Source organism: Manis javanica, chromosome 1, assembly GCF_040802235.1.
Source record: "Manis javanica isolate MJ-LG chromosome 1, MJ_LKY, whole genome shotgun sequence".
In the NCBI taxonomy this organism is placed as follows: Eukaryota; Metazoa; Chordata; class Mammalia; order Pholidota; family Manidae; genus Manis; species Manis javanica.
Window position 1 is genome coordinate 8,315,734 of NC_133156.1, and position 18,257 is coordinate 8,333,990.

An 18,257-nucleotide genomic window follows, 5' to 3' on the forward strand; every position below is an offset into this window, starting at 1 on the left:
CTAGTTTTATACCTTTGTGGTCTGAAAAGTTGGTTGGTAGAATTTCAGTCTTTTGGAATTTACTGAGGCTTTTTGTGAGCTAGTAGGTGGTCTATTCTGGAGAATGTTCCATGTGCACTTGAGAAGAATGTATATCCTGTTGCTTTCGGATGTAGAGTACTGTAGATGTCTATGAGGTCCATCTCTTCTAGTGTGTTGTTAAGTGCCTCCATGTCCTTACTTATTTTCTGTTCAGTGGATCTATCGTTTAGGGTGAGTCACGTGTTGAAGTCTCCTAAAATGAATGCATTGCATTTTATTTCCCCCTTTAGTTGTGTTAGTATTGTTTCACATATGCTGGTGCTCCTGCGTTGGGTCCATATATATTTAGAATGGTTGTATCCTCTTGTTGGACTTAGCCCTTTATCATTATGTAATGTCCTTCGTTATCTCTTGTTACTTTCTTTGTTTTGACGTCTATTTTGTCTGATAATACCCCTGCTTTCTTCTCTCTGTTGTTTGCATGAAATGTTTTTCCATTCCTTGACTTTTAGCCTGTTCATGTCTTTGGGTTTGAGGTGAGTTTCTTGTAAGCAGCATATAGATGGGTCTTGCTTTTTTATCCATTCTATTACTCTGTGTCTTTTGATTGGTGCACTAAGTCCATTTACATTTAGGGTGATTATCGATAAATATGTACTTATTGCCATTGCAGGCTTTAGATTTGTGGTTACCAAAGGTTCTAGGTTAGCTTCTTTAGTATCTTACTGCCTAACTTAGCTTGCTTATCGAGCTGTTATATACACTGTCTGGAGATTCTTTTCTTCTCTCCCTTCTTATTCCTCCTCCTCCATTCTTTATATGTTGGTTGTTTTATTCTGTGCTCTTTCATGTTTCCTTTAACTGGTTTTAGTGTGTAGTTGATTTTATTTTGTGCCTTTAGTTAGTATTTGGTTGGTCTTCTTTCTTTGCTGTGATTTTATTTTCTCTGGTGACATCTCTTTAGTCTTACGAGTGCTCCTGTCTAGAATAGTCCTTCTAGAATACCGTGTAGAGATGGTTTGTGGGAGGCAAATTTCCTCAACTTTTGCTTGTCTGAGAATTGTTTAATACCTCTGTCATATGTAAATGATAATTGTGCTGGATACAGTATTCTCATTTTAAGGCCCTTCTGTTTCATTGCGTTAAATATATCATGCCATTCTCTTCTGGCCTGTAAGGTTTCTGTCGAGAAGTCTGATGATCGCCTGATGGGTTTTCCTTTATAGGTGACCTTTTTCTTCTCTCTAGCTGCCTTTAAAACTCTGTTCTTGCCCTTGATCTTTGCCATTTTAATTATTATGTGTCTTGGTGTTGTCCTCCTTGGGTCCTTTCTGTTGGGAGTTCTGTGTATTTCCATGGTCTGATCAATTATTTCCTCCCCCAGTTTGGGGAAGTTTTCAGCAATTATTTCTTCAAAGACACTTTCTATCCCTTTCTCTCTCTCTTCTTCTTCTGGTACCCCTATAATGTGGATATTTCTCCTTTTGGATTGGTCACACAGTTCTCTTAATATTGTTTCATTCCTGGAGATCTTTTTTATCTCTCTCTATGTCAGCTTCTATGCGTTCCTGTTCTCTGGTTTCTATTCCTTCAATGGCCTCTTGCATCTTATCCATTCTGCATATAAATTCTTCCAGAGTTTGTTTCACTTCTGTAATCTCCTTCTGGACATCTGTCATCTCCCTCTGGACGTCATCCCTTAGCTCTTGTATATTTCTCTGCATCTCCGTCAGCATGTTTATGATTTTTACTTTGAATTCTTTTTCAGGAAAACTGGTTAGGTCTGTCTCCTTCTCAAGTGTTCACTCTGTGATCTTTGTCTGCCTCAAATTTTGCCTTTTCATAGCAATAGAGATAGTTTGCAGAGCTGGCACAAGTGACGGCTGGAAGAACGTCCCTTCTTGTTGGTTTGTGGCCTTCCTCTCCTGGGAGCACAGTGACTTCTAGTGGCTTGTGCTGGGCAGCTTCGCGCAGACGGGGCTTCTTATTCTTGCCCAGTTGCCACGGAGTTTATCTCTGCTGTTGCTGTGGGCGTGGCCTGCCGCTCCGATATGGTGGAGCCATGTTGGAGGGGAAATGGCGGGGAGGCTGTTTATCTCTCTGAGGGGCCTCTGAGCTGCCCCGCTATCCAGGGGTTTAGGGTGGGTGCCCGGATTTCCCTGCTGCTTGGCTAAGTGTCCCAGGATGCTTCCATCTGGCTGTGGAGTCCCTGTCCCTTTAAGACTTTCAAAAAGCACTCGCTTTTCTTTGTCCCTGGGGTGCCGGCTGCAGGGACCCGCTCACAGGTCTTACTGTCCTGTTTCCCTAGTTTCCAGCACCCCACGCACACAGTGTGTCTGTGCTCCGGTGTGGATGTCTAGAGCTGGGTGTTTAGCAGTCCCAGGCTCCCTCTCCCTCTCCTCTCCGACTCCTCTCCTCCCGCCGGGAGCTGGGGTATGGGGCACTCGGGTCCCATGGGGCTGCGGGTTGTATATTACCACCTTTGTGAGGTGCTGGGTTCTCACAGGTGTGGATGTAGTCTGGCTGTTCTCCTGTGTCTTCTGGTCTCTCTTTTAGGAAGAGTTGTCTTCGTTGTATTTTCAAAATGTATGTGGTTTTGGGAGATTTCCGCTGCTCTACTTACGCCGCCATCTTGGCACCGCCCTTCCTAATTACTTTTTTTTTTAAAGGTAAAGCCATTTTACCCTCCCACCGTAAATGTTTCTTTGCCCATATCCTCAGCAACACTGGCTATTGACTATCTTATGCAAAAATAATCTTACTGCTGTTTTCACTTGGATTTATTAATGAAGCTAAGCATCTTTTTGTAAGCTGTTATTGATCATTCTTAATTTCTTCTTGTTCTAGTCCATTTCCCCCAATTAGCCCATTAGCACTAGTGTTCTCAAAATTTTCAGGTAATCAAATCTATTTTATGATCACCAGAATGCCTGCTTAGAAATTACCTTTTCTATCCCATTATAAAATTCTCTACTCATACTGTCTTCAGTACCTTTGTTTTCATTTTTTTAATACTGAAGTCTATCCGGAGTTTGTTTCCATGTAAGATGTGAAGGACAGACCAAGTTATTTTCCCCCAAATGATTAGCACATTGGTTCAGCATTATATAGCAAATAACCTATCTTTCCACCACCCATCTGTAGAACGTCTAAGGCACCTTCTTTTTTAAAAGTAGTATTAACACTATGAAAATAAAATGAAAGGGCACACAGTGAAATGTAAACTATTATCGACACCTAGTCTCTCTGGAGGCACCCTATTAACAGTTCATTTTATGCTGTCAGGTAATAGAGAATCCATTGCATATGCAACCATGAATCTAGGTGGGACATTCATTTTTTCTGTCTGTTGCTGTTCCCAACAATATAGCAATGAATGTTCTTATATACTGCTCATAATGCATAAATCTATAAAAAATTTTAAAAGTAGAACTGATAGGTCAAAGAATATGGACATTTAACAACTTGATATTACCAAATTGCACTCCAATGATACATCACACATTTATACTTCCACTAAAATGTGTGAAAGACTAATATTTGTCAAGTTTGGGATAAATTTATATGCTCTGGTGTCCACTTTTCTTTGGAAACTTAGGCAACACAGCAGGTAACAAATCTAATGGGCATAAAATTCATTACTTCAACTCTTAACTGTAGTGTTCATTTTGTGGGTAGCATTTTTTTTTTTTTTTTTACAAAAAAATGTCTTCAAAAATTTATATAATCTAGCATTGACTTGAAACTGGGCTAAATTAGAGAAGTAATAGGTAACAGTATGGTACTCCAGGCGGCATAGGAACTAATGTCAACTTGCTTTGGAGGCCATGGAAAGTGAGGTGGAAGAATGCTACTGGAGGGGGAAGTCCAGGACTGAAGCAGCCACCTCACGGGGGGGGACGGGCAGGGCAGAGGCGCTGCTGGCTGGAGAGCAGCAAGCTATGGATCAAGGGGCAGAAGCAGCATTCAGCGTCCAGCACATCCCATGGAAAGCATTGCTATGGAGAGGTTAGACAATGAAGTCACCTCCACAGGACTGTCAAAACACATGAAAGCCTGTTACACAGAAGAAACTAAGTTTTAGTTCTCATCCTTCTAGATTTTGGGGTGCAAGAGTGAGTGAAACAGGTGAAAGAGGACGACATCACTCCCCTTCCCAGCAGCTCCCACCGGCCCACTCCTGAGTCGGGAGAGAAGGCTGGCAGGACGGATCGGCGCTCCTCTGCGTGTCCAACGGCCTTTCGGCCATTTAGTAGTTTATCCTCTCTACCCCAAACACAGCACTCTGAATTAGGAAAAGGAAAATAAAAGGGTTGTTCCATCTCTAGTGGTTCTACAAATATTTTGAAATTTTATGTTCTCACAAGTGGAAATCAGAGTTTCACCTCAGAGCTTTGTTTCACTCAGCAGCCTCAGACATCAAAACCCTCTTCTTGGAAGGGAACCGAAACACAAATGCCATAAAAGAATTCTACACAGCATAGGAATTCTACACAGGATATAGTCTATTTTTTCAGCATTTTGACAACCATAGTTCAATGACTTTTACAGTGTTTTGAAGGTACCTAGTATCTGAAAGTGACATCTGAATGGAAAATTATATTCAGTAAAAGCAAAGTTAAAACCTTTTTCAATAAAGCAATCTGTCCTCTGGCCTAGGTAAACTACAGTGTTGTTGCACTCAAATAATACCTCAGATGTGGTTTCCCCCAAATTATTAGCCAAATCGGTCTCTCTAACTAAACACTTCCCCCAACTTTCAAGATGACCAAACACAGTCATCAAGTTTGGGATAATCCTAAATATTCTCTCATTTGGGAAATAACCCACTTTATAACAAGAGCAGCAGAGAACTGTTCAAATACAGGACTTTATTTTTTATTAATAAAGTAAATCATTATCATTAAAAAAAAAACACTGAAAAATGTTCAGACTTCATGTGAATGTAGGTTAGGCCATTCAAATGACAAAGCAGAGAGTTAACATTAAGTTATGGTCCAGGATGATGCTTATGAGAACAAATACAAGACCTGTTGTCCTTGGTAAGTAAAGCAACCAAAGTAAACTGCATTTCAGATGTTTATATAAAAACACATTAAAGATCACTTTAAAATAGTGTCCACCTTTTCTTTTAAAAGGGCGTAGAGTCATCTGATAATCATGTACAAATATAATAAACTTGTCTAATAGCTTTCTTTTAATACAAATACAATCCTTACTTATTTATGCAACCTGACAAAGCAATATAAAGTGACGTCATTAGAAAAATACGGACCTTTCTGAATCTATATTGCATTTTTAATTTAAATTGGAAAATACAACTTAGATCATATGAAACAATGGATTTCAGATTATTAGATATTATCTTTATTTTGGCCGAAATGCAAAAATATGATTAGTTTCTTAACAGATTAGTTAAAAATACTTTCCACTGATAGCAGTGCTAGTCCTACAGCAAAATTTAAGTCAAACACATTTGTAAGTCACTGTCTATTTAGTGCCCCAAATACACAGATCTTAACACTCAGCCCTCAGTACACATCTGCACTACAGATTACTGAATGGGCTTCTCACATGTCTGGTAATCTTTACTTTTTCACTCCTGTAAACATAGTCAAAATCTGCTTTCTGGAAATAAAATTCAAGTAATCATTGCATATCTGACTGAAGCTAACCTTATGATTAAGTTCACTTATGACACCTGGGATAATAACTGCTAAATATGTAAAAATATTTAAAAAATTATTCATATGTAAAGGGGAAACTAAACCTTGTAAACGTGTTCATGTTTAATAACTACTACCCTGCAGCTGCTCTTTGGTTTGGCCTAGTGCTGCTGGTAAGATGACTTAGGTACTAAATATTCAAGTAAGCCTGTACCCAGGTAAAACCAAGTCTCCTAATTTGTTTTTAATGGCAGTTGGCAAGACCTCAAATTCAGCTTTACTTTCCTTAAGTATCATCACAACTGTTCAAAGTGTTTGAAGGACCAGAGATAGTACTAAGAAATTCTGACAGGGCTTCAATTTGACCTTTGTCCCTGGAGAGTTGATAGCACTAATCAATACCAGTTGAAATACCAAAGAGCCAGCCTTTCCCTGATTCCTAAACTACCTGTAGGCTCTTGTGGAATGGTTATTAATAGATATAAAAAACTCAGTCAAATATTATTTAGAACGTGGCAAAGTATAGGCCATAAAGTAAGCCAAACGTAACTAAAAAGGCTTTAACTGAAAATTTTTGAAAAGGTTTTACTATGTTATTAAAGATGTTAAATAACAGAAATTTAAAGTACTGAGAAAGATTATACCACAAAAATGCCTGAGTAGGTTAAAGGGGAAAGTTATGCTTTCTCAGCTGTTAATCAGGAGCATGCAAATCCTTTGATCTAAATGTAAAAACACTCAAAAAAAAGTACCAAGATAACATTTCTGAAAGTAATAAAGTGAGTTCAAACATTTACTATTTCCTTTTAATACACAAACTGTTACAATGAATGTTTTTGGTTGGTATTGATAACCCTTAACTCTCATACTTAAAGGTTTTGTTATTAAGACTATGGAGTTGAAATAAAGGTAGAAGAATCCATATTATAGTATTCCAAACTCTATTTTCAAAGCTAACTTATTCCTTTGGCTCAAAAGGGGGAAATGTTACTTCCTCTTAAACTCTAGTATTAATTACAGCCAATGGAATTAGACAAATCCTATAAATTGAAAACCTGGAACATCTGACTATAAGACTTATGCTACATTAAGAAGTTACAGAGCTATCCCAAGTATACTGTTTGGTATACAGAAGGTACCAAAAGTATTTATTGGTTGAGTGAAAAGTGAGGTTATTTTCAAAATTAGGAATCAAAGAATATTAGAGGTCACCCAGTCCAGCTCCTGTATAACACCTGTCCCCTAATCCCATTTTACAAATAGAGAAACTACAGTTATTAATACAGATGCTGGTTAAGATTGATCTCTACTATCAGAAGCAATGAATCACTGGTTTATGGGTGAATGTAACTAAAACATTGTAAAGGAGGAGTCACATTTCTACATATCTCCTTTATAGGATACTGTATTTTTCTTAGGAATTTATGCAATTCCTGTCACCTCGATTGGATTTCAAAAGGAAAAAGGGGCTATGTGTTTAGGGGTTGCTGGTTAGGAAATCAGATATAAAATTTTGCATTTAAGAGTGGAATCCACTGCTCAGAGACTCTTTTAAAAGACTGCTCAGGTTAGAATGTCTTTCCTGAAAACAGTAATAATACTGTTTAGCATTAGCAGTTTTAAACAGTTTTAAGTTTCACCCCAGCTCCAACTGCATTTTAGGTCACTGTTTAAGCTGTGAAAGGATTACTATAAGAAGCTGTAAAGTAAATCTAGTTATTACCTAAATTAAAATCTGAAAGTCAACTCAACAGCTTGCTGCAGTCTAAATAATTTAAGACTGAAATATTTTTTAACAGCTTACAACAGCCTGCCTATTTTTCTCTTTACCTTTCTTCTAGCCACTTCCACCTATTCCTATTGCGTCCGATATTTCTGTAGCTCATGTACATTTGTATTTCCTTCCCAAATACCCATGAAAACTCAACAAAATAGTAATTTAAAAGCAAAAAATATTTCCTACATTGCCAAGTGTCCTTTTAAGCCTTGCACACAACCCTACAGTACATGGTTGTATTAATGCTTAGACCTGAGCCATCAATGAATCATACAAATGTGCGCTATATTTTAAATGATTACATTTAGATATCTGAATTCTTCTGTTATTTTATGGCCAATAAAAATGCTTCATTAAAAATGTTGAAAACTATAGAACAGCAATCATATTAGCAAACACCCAGTTAAAAAATGCAGTTGTCAGGAAGAACTTTTCTTTTCCTTACACAGTACATGTAATGGTCACCTGGATATTACTCTTCACTCTCAGCCACCATACTGCACTCCATGTGCTTCACTTTAGTCCTTAGCTTGTGTTTTTGGAGTGAAGTTAAATGGACACTAAGAAACAACTCTAGTAATATAACTCAAATATCAAAAAAATACATATGCCACAGGTTAACATATGGTCTGATATCTCATGTTACAGCGTCTCATACAGTGTAAGTGTTTTCCAAAGTGCAATCAAGTTTCTTGTGTTACTGGAGGTCAATGTAGCACAAACGGGCTTCTTTAGGATTAAGGCATCTTCCTGCTTGGGAGAGGTGCTTCTGCTGGTCCAGCCATCTGTACAAAGGCTTTCTTTTTTAAAAAATATATCTTCTTTTATACTTCAATCATTTCATTTCATTGACCATTTTCTTGCAAATAAAACTAAAAATATCGGTCCATAATATGCTTTTATAAACCTATAAAGCAGAAACAATTGAGTTGTTGGTTAAAATTTGATTTTATATTTCTGAAAACAAGATTTATTAAATGGCTCTGTGTGCTAAGGTATGAGCTACTATTATAAAAAAAACAGGAAATAAATATTTTAATACCATCAATATTATGGTAATGATAAAGATTTTTATAAATAGCAAATAAGGGTTCTCAATGACTTTCTTCTGAATCGAGAGAACATTTTTCAAGAGGAAGATTCTTATATCTCCTTTCCTGTTCAGGTGAATATAATCTGAGAAGAAATCCTGTCCATGCCTCTCTTAAGACCACTACAGGATGTGGGAAGCGCCGCAGCAATGCCTGTAGGTTGCTGAGGATTGTCAACAACCACAAGCATGGCCATGATTCAGCCCATATTCAGAAGAAACATCTGACCCAGGACAGAGGAACTGTGTGTGCGGACCCCTGGCTCAGCACAGCCACAGTTCTGGGTGGCACTGACCATACGCACGGTCAGGTGTCCACTTGCTGTGGCCAACAGGAGCCCACCTGAGTGCCTGGGGCTGATTCCCTCTAGGCCTTGGGCTCTGCTATAACTCCCAAACTGCTCTCCTGACTGAGGCTCCAGATGAGAATCCTTAGAAAGAAATGAACTCCTAACAGAGAGAAACTGAGATACTAAATATGTGTTGCCTTAGGCTGCTAAGTGTGGTTATTCGTTCTGTAGCAACAGTGACCAGTGCCCACCAAAAGTAGTCTTCAAAAAAAAACAGCAGCACAAGATGCCGCCGAGCCATGGTGCTCAGCTCCTGACTTCGGCATACACAGCTGTCTTTGCCGTCTTTAGGCATCAGGACAGGGAGCTCACTATATGGCCTGCAGGTCCACCCAGCTGTTAACACTACCTGCGTCGCTGGTGCTGGTGTTTACACTGGTCTACCTGGGGGGTTTCCTATGCTGTTACATTGATCTCCTCAAGCCCGTCTCTCTGCACACAGAGGAAGACCAGTTATACTTGGCTACATGCAACTGCTCGTCTGCTTAGTCTTCCAGAAACTAAGTAACATCAACACCCTCTTGTCTTTTTTCAGTCTTTTAGTTACTCTTTTCTGGATCAAATTTCCTCAACAATGAACAAAAGCACTGTTTTTTCTTAAACTAATTAATAAGATAATGTTTACTGAAAGGTTAGTTGTCTATATACCAACCCTAAACAATTTTTATTAGTTTCTTCATTAATGGACCAATAAATATTTACTAGGATTATGCTGGGAGTGGTAAAGAATGTGATGTAGGCAGATGGTGTACTCTAATCTCTCTGGAACTACCTGATTTTGCTAATATAATTTAAATAGTTAAAAAAAAAAATTGAATTGCAAATTGTTGAGATGAAATAAGCAAATAAACCACATCTGTTCAAGGAAATTACCTTTTTACTGTCTTACCTTGTTCTTATTCAAATGGTTAGTTATGAACAAGTGGTACTCAATTTTCTATTGCCACTGTAACATGGTTATTTGTCCCTGTAAGCACATAATTGTATATGACATGACAAAAAAAGTGTTAAGTTTCTGGCTAAATGGTAAAATTGATGATTACAGTAAAAGCAACTCTTATGTAAGCACTAAATAGGCTTACGGTGTCAACCATTTGTCTTCTTGTAGAACCCTGCAGTAAGTAAAGCAGTGCTAAGAGCTGAAAGTCTAGTTTTATGCAGTTATTATAAAAATATCCACTGCTTTTTAAAGATAACTCGGCATCAATAATTAAGAAATCCATGAAAATAAGTTTTCCCTTGATTTTATACAAGGGGGTCTAATGATTCTAATGAAGGTCTTAATGATACTAACTTAAGAGAATAATGTAAATGCTGCTAAAAGCCAAAAAAATAAAACAAAAAAAAAAACAACCCTAGAAATTCTGACAGCAGGTTTTCAAGTTTTAGGGGTATTTCCTAGAGTTACTACAAACTGACCTGATTATCTAAACCATTTGCCACAGTGCAAGCAGATAATGACAATGTTGTTACTATTAAGAACAACCATAAATATATTTTAGGCTATAATACTAATAAATGGCCATACTATATTATAAACCCAGGTCTGATTCAAAAGTATACTTCTATGTTATCAATTATTTTATAATGTATCCATAAAATTCATGAAATGATTAAGAACCATCAAAAAAGGCTGAAATATATCCAGTGAACTCTTTATGCTAAGGCAGCAAAGAATACAATGCATTCAAAAATTAATTTCAAATAGGCAAAAGCTAGGACTGTAAAGAATAACCTTGCTTAAAGATTATACAGAATAGCCAGTGCCAAAAGAACTTTCTACATCTGAGTAAGAAATATGTGGCTGGGTAACAGAAAAAAAACCCCCAACTGTGATCAAGTGTAGAGCAGCAGCCTCTACACTTCCTCACTCAACTCCTTCTCCATAAAGGCTACCAATGAACAGAAACACCCCATATATAAGATACTTTATTAAAGTTGCACATATTTTAGTGTTTTAAAGTATCACGTTGAAAAAAAAATATCACATTGATTTTTCCACATTTATTAAACCTGGTGATTTTCATTCTAACCAGATGAAGCAATGCGTTCAGATGACAGGCATTACCTGATCTGACAATGCCTTCCTCAGATCCATTCTCTATCCAATGAGATTCACTGTCCAACAATCGGTTTTTTGATTCACTAAGTGGTTTGATAGGAAAGGGTTGATTTGAGCTGATACTGAAAAGAAAAACAAATAATTTAGCAAATTAGTTTAGTTTAATGCTCAATTAAGGGTGCTTAATTAATAAGCAGCAAATTAGTATTCCTTCTCCTAAATATGTGAGGGTAACTTATGAGATGTCAGCACTCTGAAATTAAACTCTACCTTCAAAAGAAAAATACGCCCCCGCCCCTCAGCGAATGGCCTCTAAACGCGAGTCTGTACTCCACCACTGACAATGAAACAATCAGACAAAAGAAAAAGCTTCAGAAGCCAGTCTGAATGTTGTTAACATAGGTTAATCGAGAGCTGCAAGGTAGCACAAGGACAGGTGAGGATCTGTGTCTGTGGCCAGGACAAAAAAATTACCTGTCATTTCCCAAGTTTTCTGCTTTCTACCTCTGCAGTTTAGATCTAAGGGGAAAAAATGATTTAGTGATTTAGCGTAGACTTATTCTTTTAGCCAAGAGATCCGGGGATGGAGGAATGGAAGAGGGAGGGAATGGAGGAATGAGAGGAGGAGGCACAGGGAACTAATATTTCTTGTGCACCTACTCTGGGCCAGACACTGTGCTAGGGCTTGACATACACTCTTTCAACCTTCACAATAACACTCGTAGGTAGATATGATTTATCCTCATTTCTATAGAGCTGGAAAAGGAGACTCAGATAGTTTAAGTGACTTGTGCAGATCCACAATAAATGTTAGAGCTCTAAGGCCTATGTTCTTTTGATAATTAATATGCCAGCTTGGAATTTATAATCTCTTCTCCCCCACAGTTTATTTTTGTAGCAAATAACTTTCAACTGTTTCACTTTAATAGAAGTGTCTCTTTAAAATTTTATTTAAAATGAACTATTTCTCTGAAATTATTAATCAGTTTGCTTATCATGCAAATTACTGAGAAAATAACCCTTAAGATGAATGAATGAAAAAAATTTTATATTTGTATTTCTGAAATCTTCACTAATATTATTTTCACAATGCAGTTAAAATCTTTTTACCAAAATAGAATAGTGACAAGTGAAACGACTGATTTCTTTGAAAAAAATATAACTGATATAAACTAATAAATCAACTCTTAGAAGAATGTCTTCATTTCTTGGAAGATGCTGCACGCTTAGGATAGCTGTGCTGCCTGGTGTGCCCAGACATTTCCAGTTATACATGATTATCCTGGTCCGACTATCAATAGAAGACGTTATCTTTCTTACTTTCAAAAACCTGCTGGTTTGGAAAAAAATATAGTTATCCTAAGCATATTAGGTTCACACACAAATTAGCCTTCAGTTAAAAAAATGTAAATAGAATTTCTCTTTCCCTTTTTATACTGGCTTACTGAGATACTATTGTATTTATCTATATGTATGTGTCTCTCTCTCACACACACACACACACACGCACACACACACACATACAGTTTGATTTATTATGAATACTGAAGAACTTAATGGCAAGGAACATACCTTCTGGCACATTCATTTTGACTTGTAACAGAAGCTCGCTCTGGATCTGTCCCTACCAGGCGAGCTGGAAAACTGCAACCATCACCCAAGCTGCATAATGAAAAATATCAGTAATAATTTAAATTATATTAAGTTAAATAAAAGCAGTCAAATTTAATACTCTTTTTTCAGAGGTGGTATAGTATAAAGAAATGGTCACAATTTGTCATTTCAGAAAAATTCCTAAGATTTCTCATTTAGAGGGTTATTAGTATCATTGAAGAAATAAGCCTTTTTCTTTTACAATTCACATTTATTTAAAAACAGTATCTTCCAAGGTATTCAGATTATAATGGCTCTTTTAAGATTATGATGTCTCAAACATAGGGATTCAAATATTTGGGCAACGAATCCACTCATCACAATCATTTAAGACATCATAAAGGCTCAAATTGAAATTTAAGGTCTAAGTCCCACACACATTCATTCACCCAATAACATTCCTTAAACAAATACTTATTGAATACCTATGATGTTGTGAGTACTATTTTATATGCTAGGCATACAGCATTAAACAAAAGAGAAGAAAATCTCTGCCTTCAAGATTTTTACAATCCACACAGTATAGATATGCCTTACTTTTGCATTCTAAAACAAATCAAAATTGTGTACAACAGGAACTTTCACTTATAGCCAAGATGGACTAACCAGGAAATTTAACCTTCTCTCATAAACAACCAGAAAACTGAACAGTGTAGAGAGTAACTTTTCAAAACAGGCAGCACAGAAGGTCTCTGAAAGATAAGGAAATGACCAAGTGAGTGCCAGCTTTCTGCGGGCACCTGGGCACCAGGAGGGGAGGCAAGCAGGGCCAGAAAGTCTCCCTTAAGGAGAGATAACAGAGATGAGCATTTTAAGAAGCTGAGGTATCTTGAATCTACTGCACAGAGTGGAGGAAGAGGAAGATATGGAAAAACAAGGCTACAGAAACCTGCATAGCATTTTGCCTGAATCTTCTGATGAGTAGTTAGCTACACATGTGAATCTGAGAAAAGAAAAACTGTGAAATTTAACAGTTCACAGAGCTCCCACAGCACTAAGGGGGCATTCAGGTTTGACTAGCTGGAGCAGAGATCTCACTGAACACTTGGATTCGGTAGAGACCCCAACAGGCTCCTACCTTTGTTGTATGGCTAAACTTGACCTAGAGAAAAATGCTACCTTAGACCCAATTTAGTGAAAGTTTAAAATAAGCCTCAAAAGTACCAAGCTGAAACATAAGTGTCTGCAAAAAGAAAATTCAACATTCTTTAAAGGGAGACAAGATTTAAATACTAAGAGTTCAAAATGTCCACCATCCAATCAAAAATTACGAGCATGAAAGTAGCAGGAAAATGTGATCCACAACTAAGCAAAAAACAGTAGGGAAGAGAAAGGACTGTAAAAAACTTGAAAACAAGGACTTTAAAACAGTGATTATAAACATGTCTGTAAAAATGGAAAAATGTATATGAAAAATTAAATTTAAAATTAATATATATATAAAAAATTATATCCACTTAGGAAAAAAATGGACATAATGAAAATAAAATGTAATACATAAAAAAAGAACAAAACTGAACTTTTAGAGCTGACTGGATGAGCTTATCAGTAGAATAGACATGACAGAAGAAAAGATAAGTAACCTGCCTGACATAGCAACAGAAACTATCCAAACTGAAGCAAAGAGAGAGAAAAGATAGGGGTGGGTGTGAAAGGGGAATCGGTGCAGCAATGCTGGGTGGGTCACAACCAAGCAATTTAATGCACGTACATTTAAGAGTACCCAAAGGGCTAGAGAGGGAGGGCACAGGAAGAGTGGGAGAAGGCAAAAAAAAAAAAAAAAAAAAACCCCACAAAAAACAAAAACTGAAGACAAATAAATGATGAAAAGTATAAGTTCATGGATCCAGGAAGCCTAATGAAGCCGGCCGGGGTGGATATACCTAATGAAAACCATACCAAGTTACATCAACAAAGTGCTTAAAACCAGTGATAAAGATAAAATCCTAAAAGTAGCCAAAGGGAAAAAAACCAGTAATTTACGAATAGTAAAATAGAGGTAAGAGTGATGCTGACTTCTTGTCACAAATAGTACAAGCTAGAAAATAAGGAAACATCTTTTAAAAAAGGAGGGGAAAACCCCATCAATGTTGAAATCTCTGTTTAGATAAAATAACCTAAAAAAAAAGGTTTGTGTTCCAACCAGAGTGGAAAATCCTTGTAATACAGTAAACAATAGGTAAGGTAAAAAGAAGAGATCCATGCACTTAGCAATAGGATCAATACAAATGAAATAGAGAAAAACCTGAACAAAAAATGGGTGGTGCATCAGTGACACGAGGTAGAAATTCGAGTGGACAAACATACATGTAACTGGAGTCCCTGCAGTGATGAGGGGAAGGAATGACAGAAATATTTGAAGAAATAATAAAGCATTTTCCAAAGCTGATGACAGTTGTAAAATCACAGATCTAAGCTCAACCAAATCTAAGAACAAGAAACAACAAGAAAACTATACCAAACATCAAAATCAAATTGTGTGACTGTAGTGATAAACAGGAAAATCTTAAAAGCAACCAGAGAAAAAAGACACACCACAGATACACTAAAAAAAGTTTAAGAGTAACCATAAACTTTTCATCAGAAAAACTGCAAGCCAGAAGACAGTGACGCAGTATCTAGAATTCAGACCAGATGATAGACAATACAATTAATGAAGGGAAAACCTTACAATACTTACAAATATTTGGCTTGAATTTCAAATATTTTTTCCTTTTCTATAATGATTGGTATATAGATGGCCTAAGATGGCTGGGAATTTGGGAGGAAAGGAAACTATGAATCATCTGGAACATGTATTTTCATTTACATCTGAGGCAAAAATTACATTATGTGTTGGGTCTTCTTTAAGACGACAGAATACATAATCTGTGATATAATCTTTGAAGATAAAGATAGTAAATATGAATTCTTAAAATTCTCTACTTCAAGTTGTTTTTATTTTGAGGGAAAAAGTGATTCCTATTTTTTTAATCTCATTTTTATTAATTAATAAAATGATTATTAATTAATCATCTTTTTTCTACTTTCCACTCAATTAAAGACCCAAATTCTCCTTTACCTTATCTAATAAAAAACATGAAAAAAAATACTTCATATAATCAAGATATTCTGAGTTCCCATTCTCAAGACTCAAGAATGTCATTTATATATTGTAGTCTCTGAATCTTAAGACATTTTAACCAGAGAGAGAGAGACTATCACAGATTCTGTAATTTTTGAGACCTGCATTTTATGTTACCTTGAAAATATTGGAAGTAGCCAATATTTCTTTTCATCGCCAAAGACTTGTCTCCAATTTTTACTGTATCCAAGAGAGAAACCATTTCCATCAGGTCCATATGAAAATGTGGGTGCACGGAATGATTCTGTTATATGTATATATACATAAAAAAAAGTTATTCTATGTAAAAATTACAGGAGGGATGGAAAGCACAAAGATATCAAAAGCTGTAATTTAAAATAAATATAACATTAAAAATATAAATTTCTGAAGCTTATTTGGGAAAAAATATCACCTCTCAATATTTCATCATCCTTATAAAATCAACATGTCAAAATAATTAATAATACTGAAAATCTACTGACGTATGTTCAATATATCTTACTTTTTTTCTTTTTAAAGATTTTCTAACTCTTGCAACTTCATTTATTCATTACTTATTTCCTACTCTTTGCCTTATGGTACAGTACCAGGTGTCTGGGATCAAAAGATAAATCAGATGAAATTCTTAGCAAAGAGTGCAGTCTAACAAAGTCTAACAAAATACAGCGGCATAGATATGTGTGCACTAGGGTAGGGGGGAGGGTAAGATGTGGAGGAGGGGAGACCTGAGAATGATCCTGAAGAATGAACAACGGGCAAGGAGCAGATGGTGCTCAGAAGCCACAACTTCAAGCTGGGTTATAAAGTGATATAGAGTGAAGGCTGGAGAAAGAAGTTTCATAAGAAAAGGGTTTTTTCTTTATTTAAAAATAGAATGCATTTCAGCATGTTTTATGAACTAAGGATAGGAAAAAACCAGGGAGAGATTGATTGGGAAAGGTTGATGATACAGAAAAGTAAAGTAAAAATGCATGGAAGAAAATTCTAGAAGAAATGGGACAGCCTCTAGAAGAGCTCTGAAGATTAACCTTAGATACCAGAAAAGACATATTGTCCTCAGAAGTTAAAGGGAGGGGAGTGATGGCCTTGAAAGTAGCAATGTTTGTGTGGGGTCATAAAGGTGGGAAGGTAAGAATTCACTTGTGATTAACTTCTAATTGTTCTGTGAAGGGCTCACAAAATGGGACAGGAAATTAGAGAGAATAGTGAAAATCTGGAAATACTGTTGTGGGTAATAAGGTGACAAACCTGATCAGAAACACATGACATCCTTGCCAAACAAAGCTGAGGGCCTCGGTGGGGTCTGAGACTGTAGCTGCAACAATCTCACTGTAGTGAGAGGGCCTTCCCCAGCTCCCAACAGCCCCTGGGGCACACATGTCGAATGAACAGCTGCAAAAAGCCAGGCCCTGGACCAGCAGGTAATTATGGGGAAAGCCTAGGAGCAGGCGTTACGTGAGGGTGCTGTCAAGAGTTGCTGAGGTCATTTGTTTAGGATCAAGAATGGAAAAGGGTGAGTGGGAAATGGAACCAGAAGGGCAAGAAATACTGGGGAGAAAAGTGCTGCAGAATGGACTCATAATTTAAACAGCAGAGCACAAGGAAGGGAGAGCTGGGAGGGGAGCGCCTGTGCTCAGAGAATGGAAAGTTCAAGTTGAAAATCTCAGGGGCTTTTCAGTTAAGAGAAAAAAACCTTCAATGTTTAGTTCTGTGAATCACGGGCACTAGCTTGCCTCTTTGGGATGATGGCAGTAGTATGGTTACAGAAATTATACCTGAGGGGAAATGATCTCAAAGTAGGTATGTGATAGCTATGAAGAAGGGCAGAGATGATATCTCAAAGACAGAAAAACAAAAACCTGGAAGTAGCAATGTAGAACTAGCCAGAGACCAAGGGTGTGGAAGGTGAGGCTGTAAAGGAAGTAATGTGCTAGGGTAATGTTTTCTCAAAGTGAGTTAGAACACCTTGATAGCCTGCAAAGTGAGTGCAGTGGTTTGCAATTCAGCATTTCCTTTTAAGTAACGGGAACAGAAGATATCAAAAGAGATTAATGATGTTTTGTGGAAGTTCTCTCTATTTTACTTATTAAACTTCATAAATATGTGTACATGCACTAGGTTGTGACATAAAATGGTGCATTTCTTCTGCAGTCACTGGCAAAAAAGTTTGAAAAAGACTGTTTAAAGAGAACAACAGGTTTCTGAGAAGAATTCATGTCTCAAATGCCTACAGGGGTGGGTAAGAAATAGTGAAGCAAGCCTAGCAGAGTTGCAGCACATTAAAGGTGAAGTTCAGCCCATCTAAGCTGGCAGCGACTAATTAGCTCAAATAGATACCATGTGATGCCACATGGGACAATGGGCCCCGTGTACCAGATTTGTCAATTTTAAAGAGAAGAAATATACTTTTCTTTGTGAAATCTCTGTTTTTAGCTGTTGTGGGAAGTCTTAAGGGCTAGATTTTCATGTAGGCTGACTTTTATCATCTCTGATTAAAGGTAAGGAGATGGCAGGATATTCTGTGAAGAAATT

At 37.0% G+C, this 18,257-nt stretch overlaps 1 protein-coding gene across 7 annotated transcripts in view; it reads right to left on the bottom strand.

Annotated features, from left to right (window-relative positions):
* Positions 1 to 4,872: 4,872 nt before the first annotated feature.
* ZDHHC20 (zDHHC palmitoyltransferase 20) overlaps positions 4,873 to 18,257 on the bottom strand; it is a 160,275-nt gene continuing 146,890 nt past the window's right edge. For 4 of the 7 annotated variants that reach the window (XM_073226133.1, XM_073226028.1, XM_073225962.1 and 1 more), the window contains 5 exons: positions 15,861 to 15,987; positions 12,539 to 12,628; positions 10,973 to 11,088; positions 9,794 to 9,871; positions 4,873 to 8,371 (listed from right to left, as the gene is read on the bottom strand). In XM_073226133.1, the coding sequence (XP_073082234.1) occupies positions 9,834 to 9,871; positions 10,973 to 11,088; positions 12,539 to 12,628; positions 15,861 to 15,987 (371 nt within the window). In that variant the 3' untranslated portion in view covers positions 4,873 to 8,371; positions 9,794 to 9,833. Of the gene's footprint in view, positions 8,372 to 9,793; positions 9,872 to 10,972; positions 11,089 to 11,440; positions 11,486 to 12,538; positions 12,629 to 15,860; positions 15,988 to 18,257 lie in introns of all 7 variants that reach the window. The other 3 variants (XR_012126707.1, XR_012126703.1, XM_073225998.1) reach the window with 2 other exon arrangements.